Raw genomic sequence first — 23,434 nt, forward strand, 5'->3', positions numbered from 1 at the left:
AAAATACATTAATATTATGCAATTTATACAGTATATGTGGTTTTTGCAGCATACATGTCCCTTACAATATTCTGTTGGAACATGTAAGAATCACAGGTGTTTTTAGCTAACCTTTTCTATATGTGTATCCTATGTATCCTATTCATTTCCTGATTCCTCAGCCTAAGGGGATTTCCTCATCAGTTTCAAAATCAAACATACGCCCTTGGAAACAATAGTGTGACATTTCCTTCTGCCGTAAAGACAGCAGTGTCTTGGTGGTAAATAACTTCAACCCACATTCATTAAGATCTTATCAACTATGACTAAAACATTCTGATAACCCTTGCATTTCAGAAAGAGTCAAACAATTCCATTGCAATTCACAAAGCAATCCTGAGTAGGGTTGGGCTTTGTTTGCGGGGGTTTTCGATACCGATGCCAAATCAATACTTTTAAAACGGTACCGGTGCCTGACACATTAACTATTGCATTGCATGGGTTGAGTAAAGAAGTCTCTGTTAAACTACCTTGTAGGAGCCATATAATGGGAAAGTCATGTGACCAAATGATAATGGGTGTGTCATTAATTAAGTGGGGTAAAACACCTGTTGTGTGTGTGTGTTTGGATGGAAGAATGGGGGTGAGTGCTGGAGCACATATTTTGTTGACCGTGCAAACCTGAACAAAATAAAACAACATGCAAGCTTCAAAGAAAAACGCGTCACATAAGTTATTCCTCCACTCAGCTCCTTAGCGGTCTTTGGATTGTTTTTATGTGCCGCTACAAGTTAGTCAACAAAATTGTTTGTTTGAGAACGTGAACGCATCGACTTTGGATTCAAGGAAAGGCTGTCGCGCTTTGACTGGACGGAAAGGAAGCGCAGCGCTGACTGACGGAGATTCGCCCCGCTCGATTGTTTTAATGAGAAGGATTATTGCACATTGGACTTTTAATGCAACAGGACCGACCTCTTTGGATATGTTTTCTGCTGACAATCATCGCACAATTGGACATTCAAATCAACAGGACCGACGTCTCCAGATACGTTCGCTGCCGTTGAACTGGTAGGACATTGTGTTGTTACGTCTTTGCTTGTATTCGCGGATGATTTGAAATGGTTTGGCAGTTTGTAGTTTGGTTGCGATTGATGCAGCTCTGTTTGGCGTGTTTGATGAATCGTTGTTTAGACTGCTGGGCTTTTGCGAATCTTTTGGAGTTGTGAGACATATCCGATGATATGTGTTGTTTTGGATTGTGTTGGCTTGTTTTGGGAAGCGTCTAAGTGTGACGTATTCAGACGCGCTGAGGTGCGCGTGCTTCAATCATGAGTGATATTGAAACGGGCACGGATGTCGAACCTGAACAGGACACATGTAAAAGAAAAGTTCAACTCACAGCAAAGGCTTTGGCTTATAAACTCGAGCAACTTCAGAAAGAACGAAAAAGAAATGTAAACGTGATTAAAAGTTCTATGCCAGCCATCAAAGAACTCCTGCTGAAAAATGAGAACGTTTCAGCCGTACAGTCTGAACTTGAAACTTTGGTGCAAACTTTTAAAGAGACCGTCAAGCTGCATGATTCAGTGATCCTATTATTGCCTATTGACGAGCAAATCAAACAAAATGAGTGGTTCTCAATCATTTATAAACACAGTGATGCATTTATAAAAGAGACAACACAATGGATCAATGGAATTGAGAAGTCAAGTGATGATAACCAGGATCAACAGTTGAAAACAGTTGAATGCCCTTCAAATGATTCAAAAAAACAGAATATGTCTCAAACTTCCATGCATAATAAAGATGATATAAACCCAAGCGACAGTATTTCTAATGTTGGAAGTAAAGGATCAAGTCAACGTAGTTCTTCCTCAAGACATCCAACTACATCGACAACTTATTCGGCCCGCATTAAGGCAGAGGCCGATATTGCATCATTGTTGGTTCGTCAAAATTTAATGAAGGAAAAACATGCAATTGAAGAAAAGGAACAGAACTTAAGGAAACAGAAAGAGTATTTTGAGTTGTGAATGGAAATTGCTGCAACTGCGGCAAAAGTGAAAGTGCTTAAAGGTTCTAGTGTGCATCGTGTCAAAAGTGATGTGACCCATCGGTCCGATGGAATGAATTCCTACTTCGACAAAGGACAACAGGCAACACAGACACTCAACGCTGATGCAAATTCTTTTACTCCAAGAGCTGAGACTCATCAAATTGTTTCTTCTAAGGATGGTGGCAATGCAGGTGCCAAGGTGAGCAAGGGGAACATTTCTCACACGATTTATTCCCAGAACATCTCAAAGTTAAGTACACTCAAAAAAATCAACTAGCTACTTGTTGGATTTGCAAAATACAAATATGTCTGATTAATTAAAATACAACAAGTTTACTTCTGTTAAATGATTCATTCTTGTTGTTTGTAACTAAATTAAGAAATAATTAAATGAATTCGATCAGCACTTGTTGATTCAATGAGACTGAAGCGCTTCATATCAACAATTCTCTCTGGCGAGCCACTGCGCATGCTCAGCACTGCGGCGGGAAGTTTGGGAGCACGGCAGCACGCGGGTCCACTTCAGGCGGCTGGAAGTTTTTTGAGCGGTCTCGTCGTTCTGCATCCTTGATATTGAGGGGTAAGTACTTGATATTTACCTCTTTGTTTTTAGTACTGTTGGATTATAAATCAAAAATAAGTTATTAGACACTGTTTCGATTTTTCTAATCAGGATTATTTTACCAGACTTGAAGCACATGTGTTGGGTTCAATTCTGTGTCTTCGTCGAGTGTCACCCTAACGTTAATATATCACAATTCAATGTTAGCTACGCCTAACTTAACTATTAACTAGGCTACATAACCCACATAATGTGCCATTTTTTACGATATAATGTTACCCCTGGCCCTGGGTAGGCCTACTGGCCTGTTCACGTTATCCGAAACAACAGAAGTTAATGTTGAAACAATGTGCTCTAGAGATGCACTGATTGATCGGCTGGTGACCAGAATTAGCCGATTTTCACGTGATCGGCCATGACCCACCGACCGGTCAGTCTAACATAGGCTAATGCCGATTTTAAGCCGGTCAAATGCATTCAGGCGCCGCATGATTAACATCACGTAACATCAGCACATGTAGGAAACCTCGTGAATTACGGCCGTCTCACACCGCAAGTGTGAGCAGCGCGATTTATTTTCGACGTGCTTGTAAATCGATGAGTGCATTCACAACGGCAGCAGGAGCAGCGCGTAAAGCAAGAGCGTCGAGTGAGTAAAGTTACAGTAAGCACAGGTTTCGGCGCCGAATCTATTTTTGCTGTGCTTCTCAGCGACCTCAATTAGTGAAAGCACCTTTGATGGAGAAAATAAAAATGATTTCACACAAAAAGTGCCCAGAATGCACATAATTTGCATGTCTAACGTTAGTGTGTTTTAGCAAGAACTGCGCTTGTTTAGACTTTATGGTGACATCAGAAATGCTCGATCGCTCTGTTTTCAAGAAAAATGGATGTACAAAGTGATTACAATAGGCCTGTGTGTGTTTTGAGAAATATCTTTATACTGCAAGGCTATATTATTTTATTGCTATTATCTGTTTTCATACAGAAGTTTAGTTTGCTAAATGTATAGGCTATCATTATATTAAATATAATAATACTCCCACACCAGGAGTAATTTATATAGGCTAGTTCTATTTTATAGTGATTCAAATAACTTTCTATGTTTTATGCAAAATGTTCTATTAAAGAAAAGATAGAAAATAAATATTTGTGTGTGCTGTAAAGTGGTTAGAATTTTTTTTAAATCGAAAACGGCTAAAACCGGTATCTGCTGTTTTTATTATCTAAATTAACCAAGGTTCCTGTGTCTCAGCAAAATATTTCAATAAACGTTATGTAACTAGACATTTCTGTCTTTTCAAACATGGAGTTCCAAAATGCCACATAATGCTAACTTACCCAGCTTATTGAATACAGTATGCAAAAAATGTCAAGTAAAATCTATGATGCAGTCGACCATATATTTGAAAAATTGCAGTAAAGGTTATGATTGAATAGGTATCATCATGGGCGTCGGAAGCAAAAAAAAAGTGGGTGGGTCCTCCTCCAGAATTTTTTTACTGGAGTAAATGTCATATATTCTGGTGCCTTTTAATTAAGCAAGTAAACTAAACTCAGCTTCACGTCGGCCTGTTCTTTGCCTCCACGTCGTGCATTAAATGCACAGCTATCCATGGATTATCCCGCTGATACCATGGTCATTTGCCAGCATTGACAACTTAAAGCTGTTATTGATGTTTGCAATGCGATATTTGACTGGAAGGGTACAACGGGCGGTTATTTTCGTCAGTTGCGGCTCATTGAGAAATATAATGTAGCGATTTCCGCGGAAATGGAGTTTAATTCATTAGGGCGTTCCTCAAGTGGAATGGATTTGACTGACGGCGCTCTGAAAACCGAACAGACATATGCGCTGAATGTAAAAGTGAGTGGGTCCAATATCATTGTTCTTAAAAAGTGGGTGGGTCTTGTCCCACCCATATACAATGGTTCCGACGCCCATGGGTATCATGCATGGTTTAATTCAGGGAATAGTTATCAATATAAGTAAAACTCTTGATATTTAGTAACAGCAGCGTATTTTCTTTGGCCCAGTATTTTTTTAAGTCAGTCTTTGAAATTACTGAGAATACTGCTTGTTGTGTGTCTTTCTGTTTTCTGGCCTTAGCATACACATTAGGGTAAATTAGTTACAGTTTTGCAGATTAATTTTTATACTTCTCTTTTTTCACAGCGAAATTGTTACTTTTCTTTATACAAAAAAAAAACAAAAACAATATAAAGCTGTCCCCATGCTCTTCTGATGTGAACCTCACCTTTATTACATGGTAAGTAGTTTTTCGTAAAACACAGTATATATAACTAACTATCCTTGATTACTGAACTTTTCTTTCTCTTTCAGTGACGTGTATGTGGCAGTGCAGGCAGTGTGTTGCAAAGGAGAGTTGTAGGTACAAATTACTTAAGCACTATAAACTACACCATTTTTTAGGAAGCAGCAATCATTATGTTTGTGTATATTTAAATTGTCCATGCACATTTAAGACATGGGCAGGACTTAAAACCCACGTGTATAGAGTTCACCCATTACATTCTACACAGACAGCAACATGTTCATGTACTTTTCGATGTGAGATATGTGAGCGTTCTAACCTTTCCACAGAAAAAGATTTTTTTCTTCACATTGGAACACATTTGAAAAATAATGAGACCGTAAGTTGTGTATTTTTAGGTTGCTCATTCAAGACAAACATTTTGAGTACATTTTATTCACACAAAAAAAGAAAGCATAATTTACACTCACAAAAAGATTTTAAAGCAGGTTTAACTGTGTTTGCAGACGCAGCACATAGTTCTGAAGATGTAAATGCTGGATGTTCTACCGATGTGTCATATCCTGAAGTTGGTACTGAGTCAGTGTCTGAAAGTGATGATCTTGCTGTTGTCAATTTGCCCAAATTAATTGAGCAGAAAGTAGCTGTAATATTGTTGAAATTGGAACATATATATCATATTCCTGCCAGAGGTTTAGACGAATTGTTGGAAGAACTGCATTTTTTGTTAAGCGATGCTTGTACGCCACTCACAAAACGTACTCTTACAGACATTTTCAAAAGCCATAACCTCCATGTCACTCCAGCTGTAATTGAAGAACTTGCCAAATCTGTTTGTGTTTCTAACCCTGTGGCTCAAATTGTAGGGAAGTATGGACCACTTGCTACCTCCTTTAAAAGAAAACAATACTACAAACTAAATTTTAAAGTTGTAGAGCCTGCCGAGTATTTTCTATCTGTACATCAAAGGAGATCATTTCAGTATATTTCAATACTAGAGTCATTGCAGGAAATATTAAGTCACAGTCACATATTGGATAGAGTGTTAAAGGAACAAACAGCTAAAGAAAATACAGCGGACTTGTGTGGTGGTCAAAGTGTGTACAAGTCTTTTCGAGATGGCAAGCATTACACTACTAATGACTTTCTAGCTGCTCAAGAACTGAGGATCTTAATTACACTCTACATTGATGATTTTGAGGTTTGCAATCCTCTCGGGACCTCACGCAAAAAACACAAACTTTGTGGTGTATATTGGATCTTAGACAATTTACCACCAGGCTCTCATTCGGCTCTTTCATCCATTTATTTAGCAGGGCTTTGTAAAAGTGAAGATATAAAAACGTTTGGGTTTGAAAAAGTGTTGGAACCGCTGTTGAAAGATTTAGTCATCTTGGAGCAACGTGGCGTGTATATTGCTCAGTTAAATGAATGTGTTAAAGGCACTGTCACTTGCGTAATAGCTGACAACCTAGGAGCTCATGGACTTGGAGGTTTTTTAGAAAGTTTTTCTGCTGAATATATATGCAGGTTTTGTATTGCTAAGAAATCAGAAATTCAGTCATTGACTGCTGGTGCATTTGAGTGTCGAACACAGGGACTTCACGAAGCACATTTAAAATCTGTTCTGGAAACTGAAAAGGCGTGTTGTGGTGTTAAACGAGATTGTGTTTTAAGTAAGAATCTTACTCATTTTTATGTGACTGCAGGTTATCCCCCAGATGTAGTACATGATTTGTTCGAGGGTGTTATACCAGTGGAGCTAGCACATTGTTTAGCTCTTTTTATCTCAAAGAAATATTTTACTCTTGAGAAACTAAACCACTTAGTTCAAAATTTTGAGTACAAATGGGGAGATAAAACGAATCGTCCTCACCAGATACCAAAAACTTTCTCAGTAAAGAAAAGTATCGGTGGAAATGCCCACGAAAACTGGGCTCTGCTTAGATTGTTGCCTTTCATTGTTGGTCCTCTTGTTCCTGAGACTGAACCTGCCTGGCATGTTATTTTGGATCTTAAGGACATAGTGGAGCTTGTTGTAGCCCCTGTCCTTTCTGATGAATCAATATCATATCTTGAATGTAAAATCAGTGAACATCGCCAGAGATACCAAGAGCTCTTTCCAAATGTTAACCTTCTTCCTAAGCATCATTATTTAGAACATTACCCTCTTATGATTCGCCTCTTTGGACCTCTTGTTCATAGGTGGACAATGAGGTTTGAGGCAAAGCATAGTTTTTTTAAACAGGTTGCTCGCCATACCAATTGCTTTAAAAATATACCTCTTACACTTGCCAGAAAACATCAGCTCATGATTGCGTCTCATTTGCACTCATCTGACCAAAGAACATCTTTTGTGGTAACTAATACCTCACCAGTGCCAGTTGATTTGCTGAAATCTGACATTGCAGTCGCGATCAAGCATAGGTTACCAGATGAGACCGATGCCCATTTGACATCAAATGTGTCATACAATGGAATGAACTACAGCAAAGGAATGATTGTTGTCCATGGGCATTTATTTGGTCTGCCTGAGTTTGCGGAAATATTGCAGATCTGTATTTTGCAAGGCAAGGTCCATTTTGTAGTGAAAAAGTTGGGTGCTTGGTACAGAGACCACTTCAGAGCTTTTGAGTTGAGTATGTCACATGTAAAAGAGATGGTTCTCATTGAGCATGGGGAACTCTTGGATGACTACCCGTTGGCAGCTTATTCAGTAGCAGGAATGCGTCTTGTCACACTGAAGAGACACGTTGAGTGGCTGGGAAAACATTAAGAACTGTTTGTGAGTATCTTTCCACAATACATAACATGGCAAAGTTGATATCCGTCAGAATTTGCACTAGGGCTATTAATGCTAAAAAAGAAAATTAGGGGGCTGGTCCGACAGAACTTTTAAGCAGCCTCGTCTGGCTTAAAAAAAAAAAATTACAATGAGTGAATCATTTTCCTTGCTGCATTTTTCTCCGCTATGCACCAAACATATTTAGCTGGAGTCCCCTGAAGTTCTCGAGTTGCACAAAACCCTGACTCAGAACCAACAAAATGCCCAACATCATTTGCATTTTTGTTCAGTCTGTGTCTTCTATGGCAACATAATGAGCCTTACGTTTTTACACCTGCAAGTAGTGTTCTGTCGGATCCGGTCCCTACATAGTTACAAAATATTTGAAACAAATATTTTGTTTTTTTTTGTTTTGACCAGACACAATTTTAGATTTGAGATATAAAACACACACTTCTGTCTAATTGTCTCTTTAGTTTAAGATTTAATTTTTTTTTTCTGTTGTCTTTTAATATTTAGATCTACACAATGACCCAGCCTATTAGACTGAGAATCATCGTTGGTGAAAATGATGCCAGGAAGCTTGTTCTGCCAAGGGGACTTCCAGACTCCATAGAGGAATTGTGCCAGACAATAAAGACAAGTTTTGGATTACAGCAAGATATTCGTCTTCAATATCAAGATGCAGATTTTGGAAATGAATACCTAAATCTGTCAGAAATCTGTGAAATACAAGATAAAGCAAGTCTTAAAGTGATCTACTTGCAAAGTAATGCAACAGAAGATTATGCAATAACACAAGAACTTCCCCAAGAAGTACAGGGCCCAGCAGAATGCTCAATCATCTCTTCGGGTGAAACAGAACCTGTTACATCTCAAGGTTCAGCTTCATCTACAAGGCAGTGGGTCTGGCCAAGTGTTTTTACTATCCCACATTTCAAATATGACGCAGAACTTGAACTTGAGATGGCTAACACTTACTACAAAACAAATGCAACTCTTTTGAAACCTTCACCAAAGCTAAAATCCCACATTTTGGAGAGACTTGCAGAGGAAATCATTAAGTTCAAAGCCTACCCTAGTGACAATGATCTGAATGATGTTGCAGAAGCTCTTGTCAAAACACATCCTTGTCTGAGAGAACAGGGGTCTTTCAATGGCTGTTATGGCTGGAAGATTAGCCTGAAGTATAAAATGGCAAACTTACGGACCAAACTAAGAGGCCTGGGATGTGCTGAGGTGGAGATAAATTCACTGAAGAACAAGGCCACTGACAAAAAAAAGTCTAGCAGCATTGAATGTGAAGAAACCAAAACGAGCCGAAGTTAATTACTGTCCACAGCATCCAAAAGGAGAGACTGATGACAGTCTGGAGCAGGAGAGAATCGCAATGCTTTCAGAAATTAAAAAGAGAAACAATGACCACATAGTGATTGAGAAAATGGAAAAGACTTTCTCTTACAGAAGACAAGAAGTTCTTCAAGCAGAGCCTATGGTTGCAGACTTTAAAAGCAGATGGCCAGCTCTCTTCAATGTGAAAGAGGTGTGTATCTCATCACATCAGGTTTATATACGCCCCATTAAAAAAAATTCTAATATATATATATATACACAAATACAGACTGAAACACATTTAAGAGAACAGAAAGATGAAAAAAAATTAAGCTCTTATACTTTTAATTTAAAAAACAGAGTAGGCCATATTTAGATTGCTGTGTACATGTCGTCTTAACTATCTTGTTGCTGATAGAGATGCTGAAACAGCTTTTTTTGTTTTATCCTTCTGTAATGATGAGAGTTAACTAAATTATTATCAATGTTTTTTTCAGATTGATAGGGAGTTCTTGCGGATTTCTACTTTACCACTTCTTTCTACATTCTTTGCTGAGCTTGACCGGTACTCACCGCGATTGATAGAGATCTTCAGTAGAAAAGGCGGGCAAGCAGGAAAGAAAATCACAAAGATCATGGATGCCATCTCCAAGGTTTGTATTGATAAATGGCTTTAATAGTCATTCTCAATGCAGATGAAAATACAGATGCAGTTTGGCATTTTCTTCCCAAACAGTATTTTTTAGCTGTGACACCACTGAAGTTTGAGTAAATCTTGTCCCCACCCCACAGGATGATACTATACATACCCGAAGAGCCTGTGTCATCAAGTCTCTCTGCACCTACCTGAATGAGGACTCTGAAAAACTGGTGAAGGCATATTCGGTAAGTTGATAAGAAAATACAGTTTCAAAAGCCCACTGAATCTGAACTTGTGCCATGTTTTCCCCTATTTGCTACAACAAACATATGACATGAGAGAACACATAACTGTCAAATTACTGAGCTGGACAAATTGTTAATTCATAGGAAACTCATGGTACACCATGACAAAGTTCTTATGTGAATTGGTTGATGCACTAAACCAATGAATGTTTTATTCATATTGGTTGAGCTCTTTTGGGGCATAATTTACATAAAAAATAAACGGTATCAGAAACTGTAAATGCATACTTTTGTTTTTATTGCTATTATATTCTTAGATGTTTCTAATGTTTTAGCCACCTCGTTCATTTTAAATATGTTGGCCAGTTAAATTATAACAATCTTATAATATAATTCACTACAATAACACTCCAGCACCCACTGTGACCTCAATAATAAACAGCAGAATTATCACCTTTCGGACAGTTTCAAGTTAAAAACTGAGGAATTATAACTTTGTAAATGTAGAATTCACAGCAGAGCTCCTGTATTGGATTGATGTTTACTTTGCAAGTGTACCTAATAAAGTGGTTAGTGAGTGTATAAGTGTGCAATTCTTGTAATAAATATTTGATCTAATTTTTGATTGTGATCTTTCATGCATTTCGTCCCACAGGATTCAGACTTTGAGTCACAACGTGCAATGGAGCAAACTGTGATGGGAGTGTATGTAATACTGAAGGAGGGAGCGCTGCCTGACGATGACCCAGCAGACATTGGTGTCCTAATTGAAGGTGTGGAAGTCCTCAGTGACTTGAGTAGCATTGCACAGGCTTGTGCTCTGTTATTTGGACTGATATACTGTTTGAACCTAAGCTACCCATCAGAGCTCAAATGCACTTTTGAAGTCTGGCAGAAGATCTTTCTAAATCTAAATGGACAGATGTTGTCATCCAAGGCACAGTTCCTCAAAAACAAGCTTTTGGAGTAAGTGAGCTTGAAAAAGACAAAAGTCAATCAGAAAGCACTTTTGGAGTTCTGCAGTTCTGGTGTTCCGTAGATATGTGGACAACTGTTATTAATGGCACAATTTTGCTAAAACAAGCTTCTGGAGCCTGTAACCCGTGAACCCTGAAACAAGACTTAAGTCAAACTAAATGCACTTGGAGTTTCTTATGTATATGGACAACTTAATTTTGGCACAGTTCCTCCAAACAAAGCTACTGGAGCATGTGAGCTTAAACAAGACAGGTGTACTTCTGAAAGATGCACATTTTACGTTGGATAGAAGCTCTTTTACAGACAACTGTCTATGGTGCTGGAGTAATTTTTTAGAGAGCTTTTAAATGGACTGAGACTAAAACACTGTTTTACCAAAGGAATAACTGGCTGAAGCAGTTGTTACACACTTACAAATATTTTCTGGGAGTGGAGTAGTAACTATTGCACAGTATTAGGTTGTTTATTTTCAGATGTGAAGCATTATAGCTACACCGAGAATTTAGAATTATCAAAATTTTCATGCAATATCACAGCAAGTTGCTGGAGGGTTTTTTTTTTTTTTTTAAATAGTATTGCATCAGACTTTTTTTTATTATTATTTTACAGCTCAAAAAATTGTTACACTCACAAATGTTTGTTTTTATGTTATAAATTAATGTTTGTTCAAATGTTTAAAAAAAATTGTGTCAGGCCAAGGTTTAAAAATTCCCTAAAAGGGTCGTGTTAAAATGGCTTAATTTTTCAGATGTGAAGCAACTGGTAATTTTTATAATTTATCAAAATAATTTTCTTGTGATATCACAGCAAGCTGCTGTAAGGGTTTTATTATATATATATATATATATATATATTTTTTTTTTATGGTATTGCATCAGAATATCTTTTTTGTTATTATTTTACAGCTCAAATTGTTACAAATGTTTGTTTTGTTAAATTCATGTTCATTCATGCTTATTTAAAAAAAAAAAAAAAAAAATCTGTATCAGGCCATGTCAGGTTTACCTTAAAAATTCCCAAAAAGGAGTGTGTTAAAATGGCTTAATTTTTCTACCGAAGTTTTACGAACAAAAGAGCGTTAAAGTCCTACAAGCGTTGCTTGGGGATCAGTTTTCTCAAGAGTCAAGATTTTGTTAGCTAAATGTCTTTAAATGCATTCTGTTACAAAAACAAAAAGGATGGGAGACTTAAAGTGAAGAAAGCAGATTAAACTTGATTGGTGCATGTTTAAAGCCCAATAAAAAATAAAAGTTTAAATTGTTGCATGTTTTCTGTGCTTTTTTTGTAGATTACTAAAGTTTTGGTAATGTCATGCTTTTTAGTGCTGTCATCTAAAACAAATGTAATTGAAACAACAAGACAAGACATTATACTACCAAAACAAGACATTAACTAGTTGATTTAACAAGGCAGAATTTTGTTGAATTGAAGTGCTTTACCGTCATTGAGTGAATAAGAATAAATTTGATTAGACGAACACAATACAAACATTTTGATTCAATTAGTTGCAAATAAGTTACATTGACATATTAAAATCATGTTGGATCTACAAATGTATATTGTGTTCATATAAAATATTCAAAGTAGTTCAAGTTTACTTGATTTGATTAGATGCATAATGGGTGCTACGATTAAATCATGTTCATTCAACAATTTATTTTTTTGAGTGTAGAACAACTCCGAGCGGTTATGTGAATGCCGGTCCAGGAAATAGGCCTACTGATCAAGTTCTCCATATTATGGATAAACAAAATGAAATCACATCTTTACTGATTCAACAACAGTGTTTGTCATCTTTGCCTAAAAGGGAAATTCAAGTGTTTGATGGAAACCCTCTGCATTATCACGCCTTCATGAAATCCTTTGAAAGTGGTGTGGAGCGTAAAACTGAAAGCCCTAGCGATCGCTTATATTTTCTTGAACAGTATACCCGGGGTCATCCAAAAACGATTATAAAGAGTTGCCAACATATGCCTGCCGACCGTGGGTATTTAAGGGCCAAAGCTTTACTACAAGAGCATTTCGGTGACCAGTATATAATTGCATCTACCTATATGGAAAAGGCTCTTTCATGGGCAAATATCAAAAGCGAAGACGTCAGAGCTTTACAGGATTATAGTCTGTTCCTAAGAAGCTGTTGTAACTCCATGGAAGATATTCAGTATTTTCATGAGTTGGATACTCCCTCCAATATATTGACGGTAGTGAAGAAATTACCATACAAATTGAGGGAAAAATGGAGATCTGAAGTCTGTGAATTGCAGGAAGCTGTCAATCAACGGGCTACTTTCAGCGACATTGTTAACTTTGTTGAAAGACAAGTAAAAATAATGACGGATCCAGTTTTTGGAGACATACAAGATGGTCCAGCATTAACAGGAAGTACATTTTTCAACAAAGGCAAGTCTCAGTCTTCCCTTAAATTTAAAAGAAGCAGTTTTGCTACTACCGTCACAGCAATGGAAAATAAATCAGAAATTGGAACCAACAAAAGGGAAATTGTTTCGCCCAGCACCAAGAGTTGTTTGTTTTGTAGATGTGGACATGCTTTGGAAATGTGCCCTCTATTGGAAAAGAGGAGTCATGGTGAGAAGATTGCGTTCTTAAAGGAGAATGGCGTTTGTTTTGGCTGTATGTGCACCGGGCACATCAGTAGAGATTGTAGAAATCGCCTTTCATGTAAAGTGTGTAATCTTAAGCACCCAAGTATACTTCACTTCTACCCACGAGAAAAGGAGACCGATTCAAACCTCATCAGGAGACAAATGGACACTGTAATGGGCAGTGCTCCGGAATCCGTTGAGTCCAGTGGATTTATTGGGGCTGGTGAATTTGACTGTAAACTTTCCATAGTTCCGGTACAAGTGAAATCTAAAAAAAGAAATAAGACTGTGGTTACTTATGCTTTTCTGGATCAAGGTAGCACTGCAGTATTTTGTACACCTGCATTGATGAACAGACTTGGTCTTTCAGGTAAAAGGACTAATATTCTCTTGCGTACTATGGGACAGGAAAAAGCAGAGGTGTCAAAAGTATTCACATTCATTACTCAAGTAGAAGTACACATACTAGGGTTTAAAATGACTTCTGTAGAAGTTGAAGTATCAACTCAAGCTTTTTACTCAAGTAAAAGTGTAAAAGTACTGGATTTTAAAACTACTTAAAGTATAAAAGTAAAAGTAATGCAAGGCAAAAAATGCCATTAAGGACAAAAACTTAGACCGCGCCAAAGGGGCCTATAGTGCATCCCCTAAAAAAATTCTAAGGCCATAATGACTATAATGTTATATCTATTAAAATGTAAATGTTGAAAAACTTGTGAGGCACTAGGCTACATGTTTCAGCCACATATACTGTAAGGATTTCGGATATTGCCATCTTTGTGGGGATATTTTGACACTATAATGGTTGCGCGCGCGCGCACTCTCTCTCTCTCTCACACACACACACTCTCTCTCTCTCTCTCACACACACACACACACACACACACACACACACACACACACACACACACACACACACACTCTCTCTCTCTCTCTCTCTCACACACACACACACACACTCTCTCTCTCTCTCTCTCACACACACACACACGCACACACTCTCTCTCTCCTCTCTCTCTCACACACACACGCGCGCACGCACACACACACTAACGATTATGTTTGCCACTTATCCCGCGATTCCCAGATAGCCACTGGACGCTGTAACGGAACAGGGCCGCAACCGCAAAACGATAGAGCCGGGTCTGGCCCGCATCCGCCTCACGGACTCGTTCCTGAGTCCAAACGCACATCGGGCCGAAGCCGTTTCTGGTCTGTTTTTTAGGGGTTGTTGCGGATATGTGCCAGCGCCGATCCAGCACCGCCTGATCATCCCGTTACAGATGCGTAACGGGTGCGTGAAACGATTCCGCCTACCGGAGCTGTGCCGGATGTGTTACGATTCCACTTAAATCACCACTGGATTGTCCTTTTGCCTTATTTTTGGCATTTTTGTCAGTAACCTATGTCTGTGGAATGTCCAGAAAAACATTTTCACTACAAGTGAAATAAAATAAAAAGCTTGACTTGACTTGATAAAGGCTAGTTTTAGTTGGAGCAATGCGTAGGCATAGTCTATAGCTTAAATAAATCGTTTTAATGATTAAAACGCATACTAAAACAACGTGAACAAAGTTAACAAACACAGAATTAATGACCACGAATTCAGATTTAATTATAAAAAACGTACAACAAAGTCATGAACAAAGTCAACAATTAAAACAGAACACAGACACAGTCAACAACAAACAGAATTAATAGATTAAAAAAACGCACAGGCTATTAACACAACGTGAAAAAAAACACACAAAAAAACATGCACTTAACTAAAGTTAGGTGGGTGCTGTCCCAGCAAACACATTTACGTTGTGGCAACGTCTCTGGCACGTTGCATTTCTGCTACGGCAACGTTGCTGCCTACGTATAATCAACACCTGCAAGTGTACACTTTGAAGAGTAAAAATGACAGAAGGTTTCGTTAATTCAACTTTATTAAAACTGCATATGGTAATCAAATTGCACTTCTAAAAGTCATACATTTGTGGAAAAAAAAGACAAAAACGAAATAAACGAATATACAAATTTATTTTAAGTATAATAAATAAAACATAAAAAGCAAAGGCAGATCAGAACATTTAATTAACAAAACCGGGTTGGTTCTGTGTGGCAGACAGTAGTCGAACCGGCCGATAAAGGACGGTAACCAGGGAAACATCCACAAATCCAGAGGAGCAAAGAAACGAATGAGACTAAATCGGACAAATCAAATGAAAAACGAAAACAGTGCGAGCGAGGCTACATTGGTCACATTAAATTAAAGTTGTAGGTTGTGTTTGACAGCTGCGCAATACTCACGTATCTGCTCGATGATGAATGAGAACACAATGAGCCCAACAGGTGGTTGGAATTTAAAAGGCTGATTTTCCCGCTTCAGGGCAGTGACGGTGATGAGTGATGAGTACATATGTAGTCCAGTGGTTGTCCAGACACCCTCGGCACAACCTTAAGCAATGACCCTGAACGGTGGTTTAATGTCAACAATGTGACAACGCTGTAACAAACTTCGCCACACAACGTAGTTAAAGCATCCTTTTGGCCATGTTGTTAAAACGTTGTTAGAAGGTTGGGTACGTTGTGCCAACGTTCTGTGTTTGCTGGGGTGTTGCTGCTCCTGCTGCTGACGCGCCAGGAGAGACTGGCGCCCTCCTCTCCTGTCCGCCGAAAGGGCAAACCACCTTATAGCATGCCTCCATATTTCAGCTTCTGTTGCAGTTGCTGTCTGCACCTGGAAAACAGCATTACTGATTAGGTTGAATGAGAAATTTGGATCAGTGCTAGGCCTACATGACGACAAAACAGGCAGACGTATATTGCATTTGCTCAAAATGAAGATAGGCCCATCCTTCTAATTCGGCCTACTTTAAGGGTTTGTGCATTAGTTGATGGAGCTGTAATAAAATAATAGCCTAATAATCCTGCATTTATTAGCTTCTTAATTCATGTGAAGACGTGTTTAGTTGCGTTTGTCTCGTAGCTCAGAATGAGGAAGTATACACAGACAGACAGCGTCATTGCAGAAGGACAGCCTTATGGTCACGTTGGTTCACGTGAGATGATTGACAGATTTAGAAACGAATCATATCGCGCTGATGTCATAGTTTACTCAAATCAAGAAGAGTAGAGTCATCGCTAGCTATGTTAGCTGTTTTTAGCTCTCTTGATCGCATATTTCAATAGTAAATGAATAGAAATTAACTGCATTATGAAATATTTTTCAAACATGTCATATTCATTATTTCTCCAAATGTGCGCACCATTGGACTAATAGCCCTCGCGGATCGTGGATATTGTATCGTTATACGAACACAAATAAACCTGAGATGAGATGAATTGCTGCTGTATGAGTGATGATTTCTATTCAAAATAACGAACGTTACAGATTAATTATTTTGCACTCCTGGCATAGCCTAAATTAAGAAATGAATGTCACTGCAAACCAGTTTAATTATAAACAGTGGTAAAATATCGAATCTGGAGTTTTAAACCTTGCTAATAAAGCTAATATTGTCCAGATTAAGTAAGAGTGTGATGTTTTAACTAGTAATGAAATAACGTTACGGCATAACTTAGCAGCTAAAGCTAATAAAGTGACGTCCGAGACCAAAACCGGGGACATAATCCCAAAATTTTGGAAAAAACGGGGACTTTTTTAGTTTGACTGTCAATCTGATTGAAATACATACAAGTTTTTATCTTCAAAAAACAGAACATGTAGTTTTTTCTGTATTTTCCCGGAGGCAACCAAAAACGGGGACTGTCTGAAACCGGGGACGTCTGGACATCCTAAGCAAGATAACGTTACCTTTTAAAATTCAGCACATTAGCGCAAATATATGCCATGATATTAAAAAGTTGATTTGGTTATCCTATAGCTAATTGGGTCCATTCTGTGCTACACTCGTAGGCTATTTGTATAACTTAGCGCAATAGCGCTAGCAGCTATATAGCAGATGCGGCTCAACACAGACTCACTGTGGTGCGCAAATAACAGCCTGTAACTGCTATCTACAAAGCAAACAGCATTTCACTTGCACGTTTAAGTAATAGACAGTAAATTAGAATAAACCCATACAAATAGATGTACATAATAAACACATAGAATAAACACATAAAAACTTACGTGTGGTAGCCTAGCTGGTCAGATAAATCTGCGTTGACGGCTTGGTTTGATGATATTTTCTTTTTTTTGGCGCTTCTTGCTGAAGTCCGTAGTACGGATGTGGACCGTATCTGCAAGACGGCAGTCAAGCGAGACCCAACGTTCACTTGGCGCTGTCGTAAAACGGACCTAAAACGTAGCTCAAACGGACCTGTGCTGTAACGGACCTTATAGCATCACAAAATGTTGCTGTATAGTTTTTAAACACTGATAATATTGTTCAGCTTAATGACAATGCATTTATCTCATGCTCTAGATAGAAAAATAATAATATGCAGACAGGTAACCATGTTGTTTTGAAAATGTTTATTCCACGGAATCTTCACACAGTTTGAGAAAAGTATTTCGGATGTGGTCCAGATCAGGTAGTCTCTGTCAAAACAGTGTTGGCTCAAATCCGTTTCGCAGATATGGGCCAGGGCAGTTTTTAGCCCTTTTTTAAATGCAGTCGGCTCAGATATGTATCACAGATTCGGGCCACACCAGTGTAGCCTATGTGAAAACAGTATCGGCTCAGATTCATATTGCAGATCTGGACCAAATCAGTGTCAGACACAGCTAGTGTTTTTCGGTTACCTATGGGAAAAGTGATCTGGGCCAGATCTGTAAAATTATATAAATACTGAACTGATGGCAGTTAGAATGTTTAAGCTGAAATCTCTATCTGGCACGGATCTGGTTCACAATCAGAAAACGTCTCTAAGCTAGAAACGGAGGCAGGGGGCTTAAAACGGATCCGGGCCAAATGTAATTGCTATCTGGGTTGTCATACAGTAGGCAATATTGTAGAAACGGCTGTCCCCAAAGCAATATTTGACGCGATTTGCTCCGTAGTCTTGAGCACAAAACTGTTGATTAATTTCTACCTCGCTTACCGCATCTACAGTAACCAAATGTAACAACAGCGCGCCGCGCGGACAGCCTCTCACAAGTTAGAAAGAAAACACAAAGCCAATCAGTTTAGCGATGTGTGTTCAGGAGGCGGGACTCAGATCTATTGTATAATTGGCCATTTTTTTGAACGACGACAAGCCGAATGAAAACAAGCGGGAATGAAAACAAGCAGAAATGAAATAGGAGTAACGAGGCTATTTTTAAAATGTAAGGAGTAGAAAGTACAGATAATTGCGTGAAAATGTAAGGAGTAGAAGTAAAAAGTCGGCTGAAAAATAATTACTCAAGTAAAGTATAGATACCCAAAATTTCTACTTAAGTAATGTAACGAAGTATTTGTACTTCGTTACTTGACACCTCTGGGAAAAAGTCACAACTACCCATGTTGTTTCTGGATTAGAGGTGGCCAGTTTGAACAAAGAAGACTTTTGGGAATTGCCTGATGCCTATACACAAAATACTATGCCTGTGCACGGTGGAAACATCCCAAGACAAAAGGATTTGCAGGGATGGCCACATCTGAAACATGTGACTCTACCTGAAATTGACTCTGAGGTTGAATTGCTTATAGGAATCAACGCCCCAAGGGTTATGGAGCCAATTCAAGTGATCCGCAGTGTCAATAATGGACCATACGCAATTAAAACCAGGTTGGGATGGACCGTAAATGGTCCACTAAGAGGAGATGGTGGTCACCAGTCTGCCTTTGGGTATCCTGACGTTACAGTCAACAGGATTTCAGTTTCAAACTTGGGAGAGCTTTGGCAACAACAATTCAAGGTTGATTTTCAGCTCCTTTACGCACAGCCCTGGCCCCTCCCGTTGCGCAGGGACCTTCTCTCGCAAGCGCGCGGGGAGATTTTTCATCCAGCCCCAGACACAGTGGCTCGTTGGGCCTGGCCCGTGAGAGGTTAAACTTGAGTGTGACAGGTTTGCCTCCGAGGGTGATTGAGACAATTCAGAACGCGCGAGCTGCTTCAACGCGCTCGGCATATGATCGGAAATGGGCTGTGTTTGAGCGATGGTGCGCACACAGACATATTGTTCCTTTTCTCTGTTCTGTCGCGGACATGTTGAGTTTTCTGCAGGAACTTTTGGATAAGGGCAGAGCCTTTTCAACTGTTAAGGTTTATCTTGCCGCAATTTCTGCGTGTCATGTGGGGGTTGACAGAAACACTATAGGTCAACACCCGCTTGTATGCAGGTTTATGAGGGGTGCACGGTGTTTGAACAGGGTTTCAAAGCCACTGATTCCGCCGTGGGATCTGTCGGTGGTCCTTAATGCACTATCTCAGCCTCCTTTTGAACCTATAGAGAGTGTTGAATTAAAGCTCCTTTCGCTAAAGGCTGCTTTATTATTGGCTCTTTCTACCGCTAAGCGGGTTAGTGAACTTCACGCATTATCGGTGCATAAGTCCTGTATGCAGTTCGCTATGGATCACTTGGGAGTAACTCTCAAAACGAATCCAGCGTTTGTCCCTAAAGTTAGCGAGTCAGCTCTCGCCTGTAAGCAGGTAAATTTACGGGCTTTCCATCCGCAGCCTTTTCTCTCGTCAGAGGATGCGCGGCTTCATTGCCTGTGCCCTGTCCGTGCGTTGCGTCACTATGTGGACAGAACAAGAGCGCTAAGGAAGAGTAATCAGTTGTTTGTTTCATGGGCTGATTCTCATAAGGGGAAACCTATTTCACGTCAGCGCCTGTCCCACTGGGTAGTGGAAGCTATTATATTAGGTTATAATAGCAGTGGTCTCTGTCCTCCGGAAGGGCTGAGGGCTCATTCTACCAGAGGGTTGGCTACCTCGTGGGCACTGTTTAAAGGCGTTTCAGTTCAGGACATATGTGCTGCAGCAAGTTGGGCTTCGCCTCACACATTTTTCCGATTTTATAGACTGGATGTCACTGAGCCATCACTGGCTTATTCCGTCTTAAGTGTGTAAAAAAAAAATACACTCATTGTGGATTATGTTACATGCATCACTGAGTTAGTTGACATGCCTGCTTCGGATAGCATATCTGCAATACGGGAGTTGTCTATATCCCATAGTGAGATATCAAGCGAATGTTTGAAAGAGAACTTTAGGTTACTAACGTAACCCCGGTTCTCTGATAACATGAGTGAGGTATCTCACCACACGTCCCTCCTTGCAGTGCACGGAGAAGAGATATGCAGAGAATGAAGTAGGGACCACTGGCAGTGGTTAATATGTTGGAAGGGGACTCCCGCATCACTGTCGTGATTGGTCTGTCAACTGACAGACGTGGTGTAATTGGTTCTTCCAGATCTGTCACGCCCAGAGGCGTTTCCCATAGTGAGATACCTCACTCATGTTATCAGAGAACCGGGGTTACGTAAGTAACATAAAGATATCCGGAGCTGTCGCACGACTCAACCACATGTGATGTCATGAGCTACAGCCAATCAGAGCAAGGCATAGGTTGAGGTCACCGGGAAAATACCGTTTACTGTCTATGGAAAATACGCATTTTTTTTTTCAGAGCAGATCATCGCGCAAACAGTTTGCAGCACTAATTTTTGTCTGATGTCTATATTCAAACAAAGACTCGCGTGTTGTGTATGCCTACTTGTGTTCTTCTTCGCTGGGTGGCGCGATTCATTTCCTGATTCCTCAGCTTACGGGAATTTCCTCATCAGTTTCAAAATCAAACATACGCCCTTGGAAACAATAGTGTGACATTTCCTTCTGGGAATGATGTCTCAATCGAGTACTTTAGCCGTAAAGACAGCAGTGTCTTGGTGGTAAATAACTTCAACCCACATTCATTAAGATCTTATCAACTATGACTAAAACATTCTGATAACCCTTGCATTTCAGAAAGAGTCAAACAATTCCATTGCAATTCACAAAGCAATCCTGAGTAGGGTTGGGCTTCGTTTGCAGGGGTTTTCGATACCGTTGCCAAATCAATACTTTTAAAACGGTACCGGTGCCTGACACATTAACTATTGCATTGCATGGGTTGAGTAAAGAAGTCTCTGTTAAACTACCTCTTTGTCATTATTAGTAACCTGTTACATTACAGAAATCATGAATTAACATATTGTTAATGTCAATATAGACTAAAAACCTTAATACATTATCCTGTTCATTTCCTGATTCCTCAGCTCACGGGGATCTTCACACCAGTTTCAAAATCAAACCTACACCCTTTGAAACAGTAGTGTGTGACATTTCCTTCTGTACTTTAACCGTAAAGACAGCAGTGTGTTTCCTGGTGGTAAAAACTTCAACCCACATTAAGATCTTATCAACTATAACTAAAACATACTGATAACCTTTGCATTTTAGAAAAATGCCATTGCAATTCACAAAGCCGCCCTGAGGGGGCAGAGTTTTCCCAAATGAATTAAATCGGTTGCCAAATTAAGTTTTGGCATCACACATTCATTAACACATTTATCTAAAAACCCTTCGCCCATATTATTTAAACTTGAACACATTTAAAAAAGACGATTACTCCCAGAGAAAACAAAGGACTCTCCTGGAAATTAATACTTGCATAACATAAGTAGCAACACCATCCAAAACGCATCATACAGAGCAGATCACACCTCACCATTGCCTTCACCCATTCACTCAATTCTCGGTCTCTACATGTGATCACCTAAAACTCACTCACTCAAGTGTACATGGGAAACCTTGGTATGATTATAGCCTATAAAGTTGAGGATGGTAAGTTGGTCAGCTTATTTTTATGGTAATGGTCATGATCTCTGTTTAGATATAGTCTTAATTAACAGAAAGACACCTGCCAGCAGCTGTCATTTGGTGATTACTTATCTTTCGAATATCTGGTTATTGTGTTAAAAGATGCTCCACGCATTCTACTTATTATTTACAGACTTTACACAGCTGTTATCAAAAATGTCCTCAGAGTTTGACTGTTTTGCTATTGCTGAGGATTTTAATATTCACAAAGATAATGCAGAAATCAATATGACTGTACATGGACCCACACACAATCATGGACACACACTAGATTCACTCATCAGTAAGGGTCTAAACATTTCATTGATTGTTATTAAGGATGTAGCACTGTCTGATCATTTCTGTTTTTTCTTTGATGTATTGATCTCTCCAACTATTGAAGCTAGATCTTTCTCTGTCAAAAAGAGATGCTTAAATGAGAACACTAGTGTGCTATTTATGAAGGCTATATCTTAAACACCAAGCATATCTGTGAACAGACAAAAAGCACCTTGGAGAAACTCAACAGCAGTGCAAAATATGAAAAGGCAATACAGTGGTGGAAGTCAAAACTTCATGCTTTCAACGTGGAACAACACAAACCTACAGTTCTTTTTTTTTTTTTTTTTTATATTATAAACAGCAACTTAAACACCCGCATTCTTTTTGCTACTGTAGAGAGACTAACAAAACCCCCAAGTCAGATTCCAAGTGAAATGCTTTCAGACAACAAATGCAGTGAGTTTGCTCCCTTCTTCTCTGAGAAAATCAATAATATCAGAAAGGTGATCAGCACATCCTTGAGTTGCGCTTGGGTCAGACAGGTCAGACCAAACCCTCAGAAAGTAGTTACTATGTCTGATTTCGAAGCAATTACCGGTAATGGCAAAATTTAGGAGGAAACAGCACCATAAAACATCAACCTGCGCCCTTCACACACTTCCCACATCCTTTTTTAAAACTGTGTGGTACAAGTGGTAAATCCCTTAAGCCGGGACACACGTTGGCCACAACTGTAGGCCGATTATGAATCTTATTTGATAGTTACGACTGATCATGCCCAAACGCACAGAGTCGCGTTCAGTTGGTGTTTAAAATCTGCTGCAGTCGATGTAAACGGTCTGTAAGTGTATTCAGTTCAGTATTAGAATGTTTCAGCTAGTAGTTAAGTATGTCCCCGTCATTACGGAGTGACAATATTTCTAATTATTTATGATC

The 23,434-nt window shown here is 39.1% G+C and overlaps 2 protein-coding genes across 3 annotated transcripts in view; one reads left to right on the forward strand and one right to left on the reverse strand.

Moving 5' to 3' along the window:
• The window catches only part of LOC306986455 (uncharacterized protein), a 40,907-nt gene that overhangs the window by 11,473 nt on the left and 6,000 nt on the right, over window positions 1–23,434 (reverse strand). The gene's annotated exons all lie outside the window — the stretch shown is intronic.
• Window positions 582–12,344, forward strand: LOC306986454 (uncharacterized protein). Of its 2 annotated transcripts, XR_013794980.1 has the most exons (7): window positions 582–2,615; window positions 4,774–4,867; window positions 4,942–4,986; window positions 8,178–9,201; window positions 9,488–9,643; window positions 9,783–9,875; window positions 10,531–12,344. XR_013794980.1 is itself a non-coding variant. In XM_079589707.1 (5 exons), exons 2-5 carry the CDS (start codon window positions 9,049–9,051, stop codon window positions 10,843–10,845), a joined length of 717 nt encoding a protein of 238 aa, XP_079445833.1. In that variant the 5' UTR covers window positions 6,221–7,658; window positions 8,178–9,048; the 3' UTR covers window positions 10,846–12,342. The 2 variants fall into 2 exon arrangements, 1 of the variants encoding a protein (XP_079445833.1); XM_079589707.1 differs by lacking the exons at window positions 582–2,615; window positions 4,774–4,867; window positions 4,942–4,986 and adding an exon at window positions 6,221–7,658 and having other exon boundaries at window positions 10,531–12,342.

The sequence above is a fragment of the Phoxinus phoxinus genome, assembly GCF_949152265.1.
Source record: "Phoxinus phoxinus genome assembly, chromosome: 18".
NCBI classification, from domain to species: domain Eukaryota; kingdom Metazoa; phylum Chordata; class Actinopteri; order Cypriniformes; family Leuciscidae; genus Phoxinus; species Phoxinus phoxinus.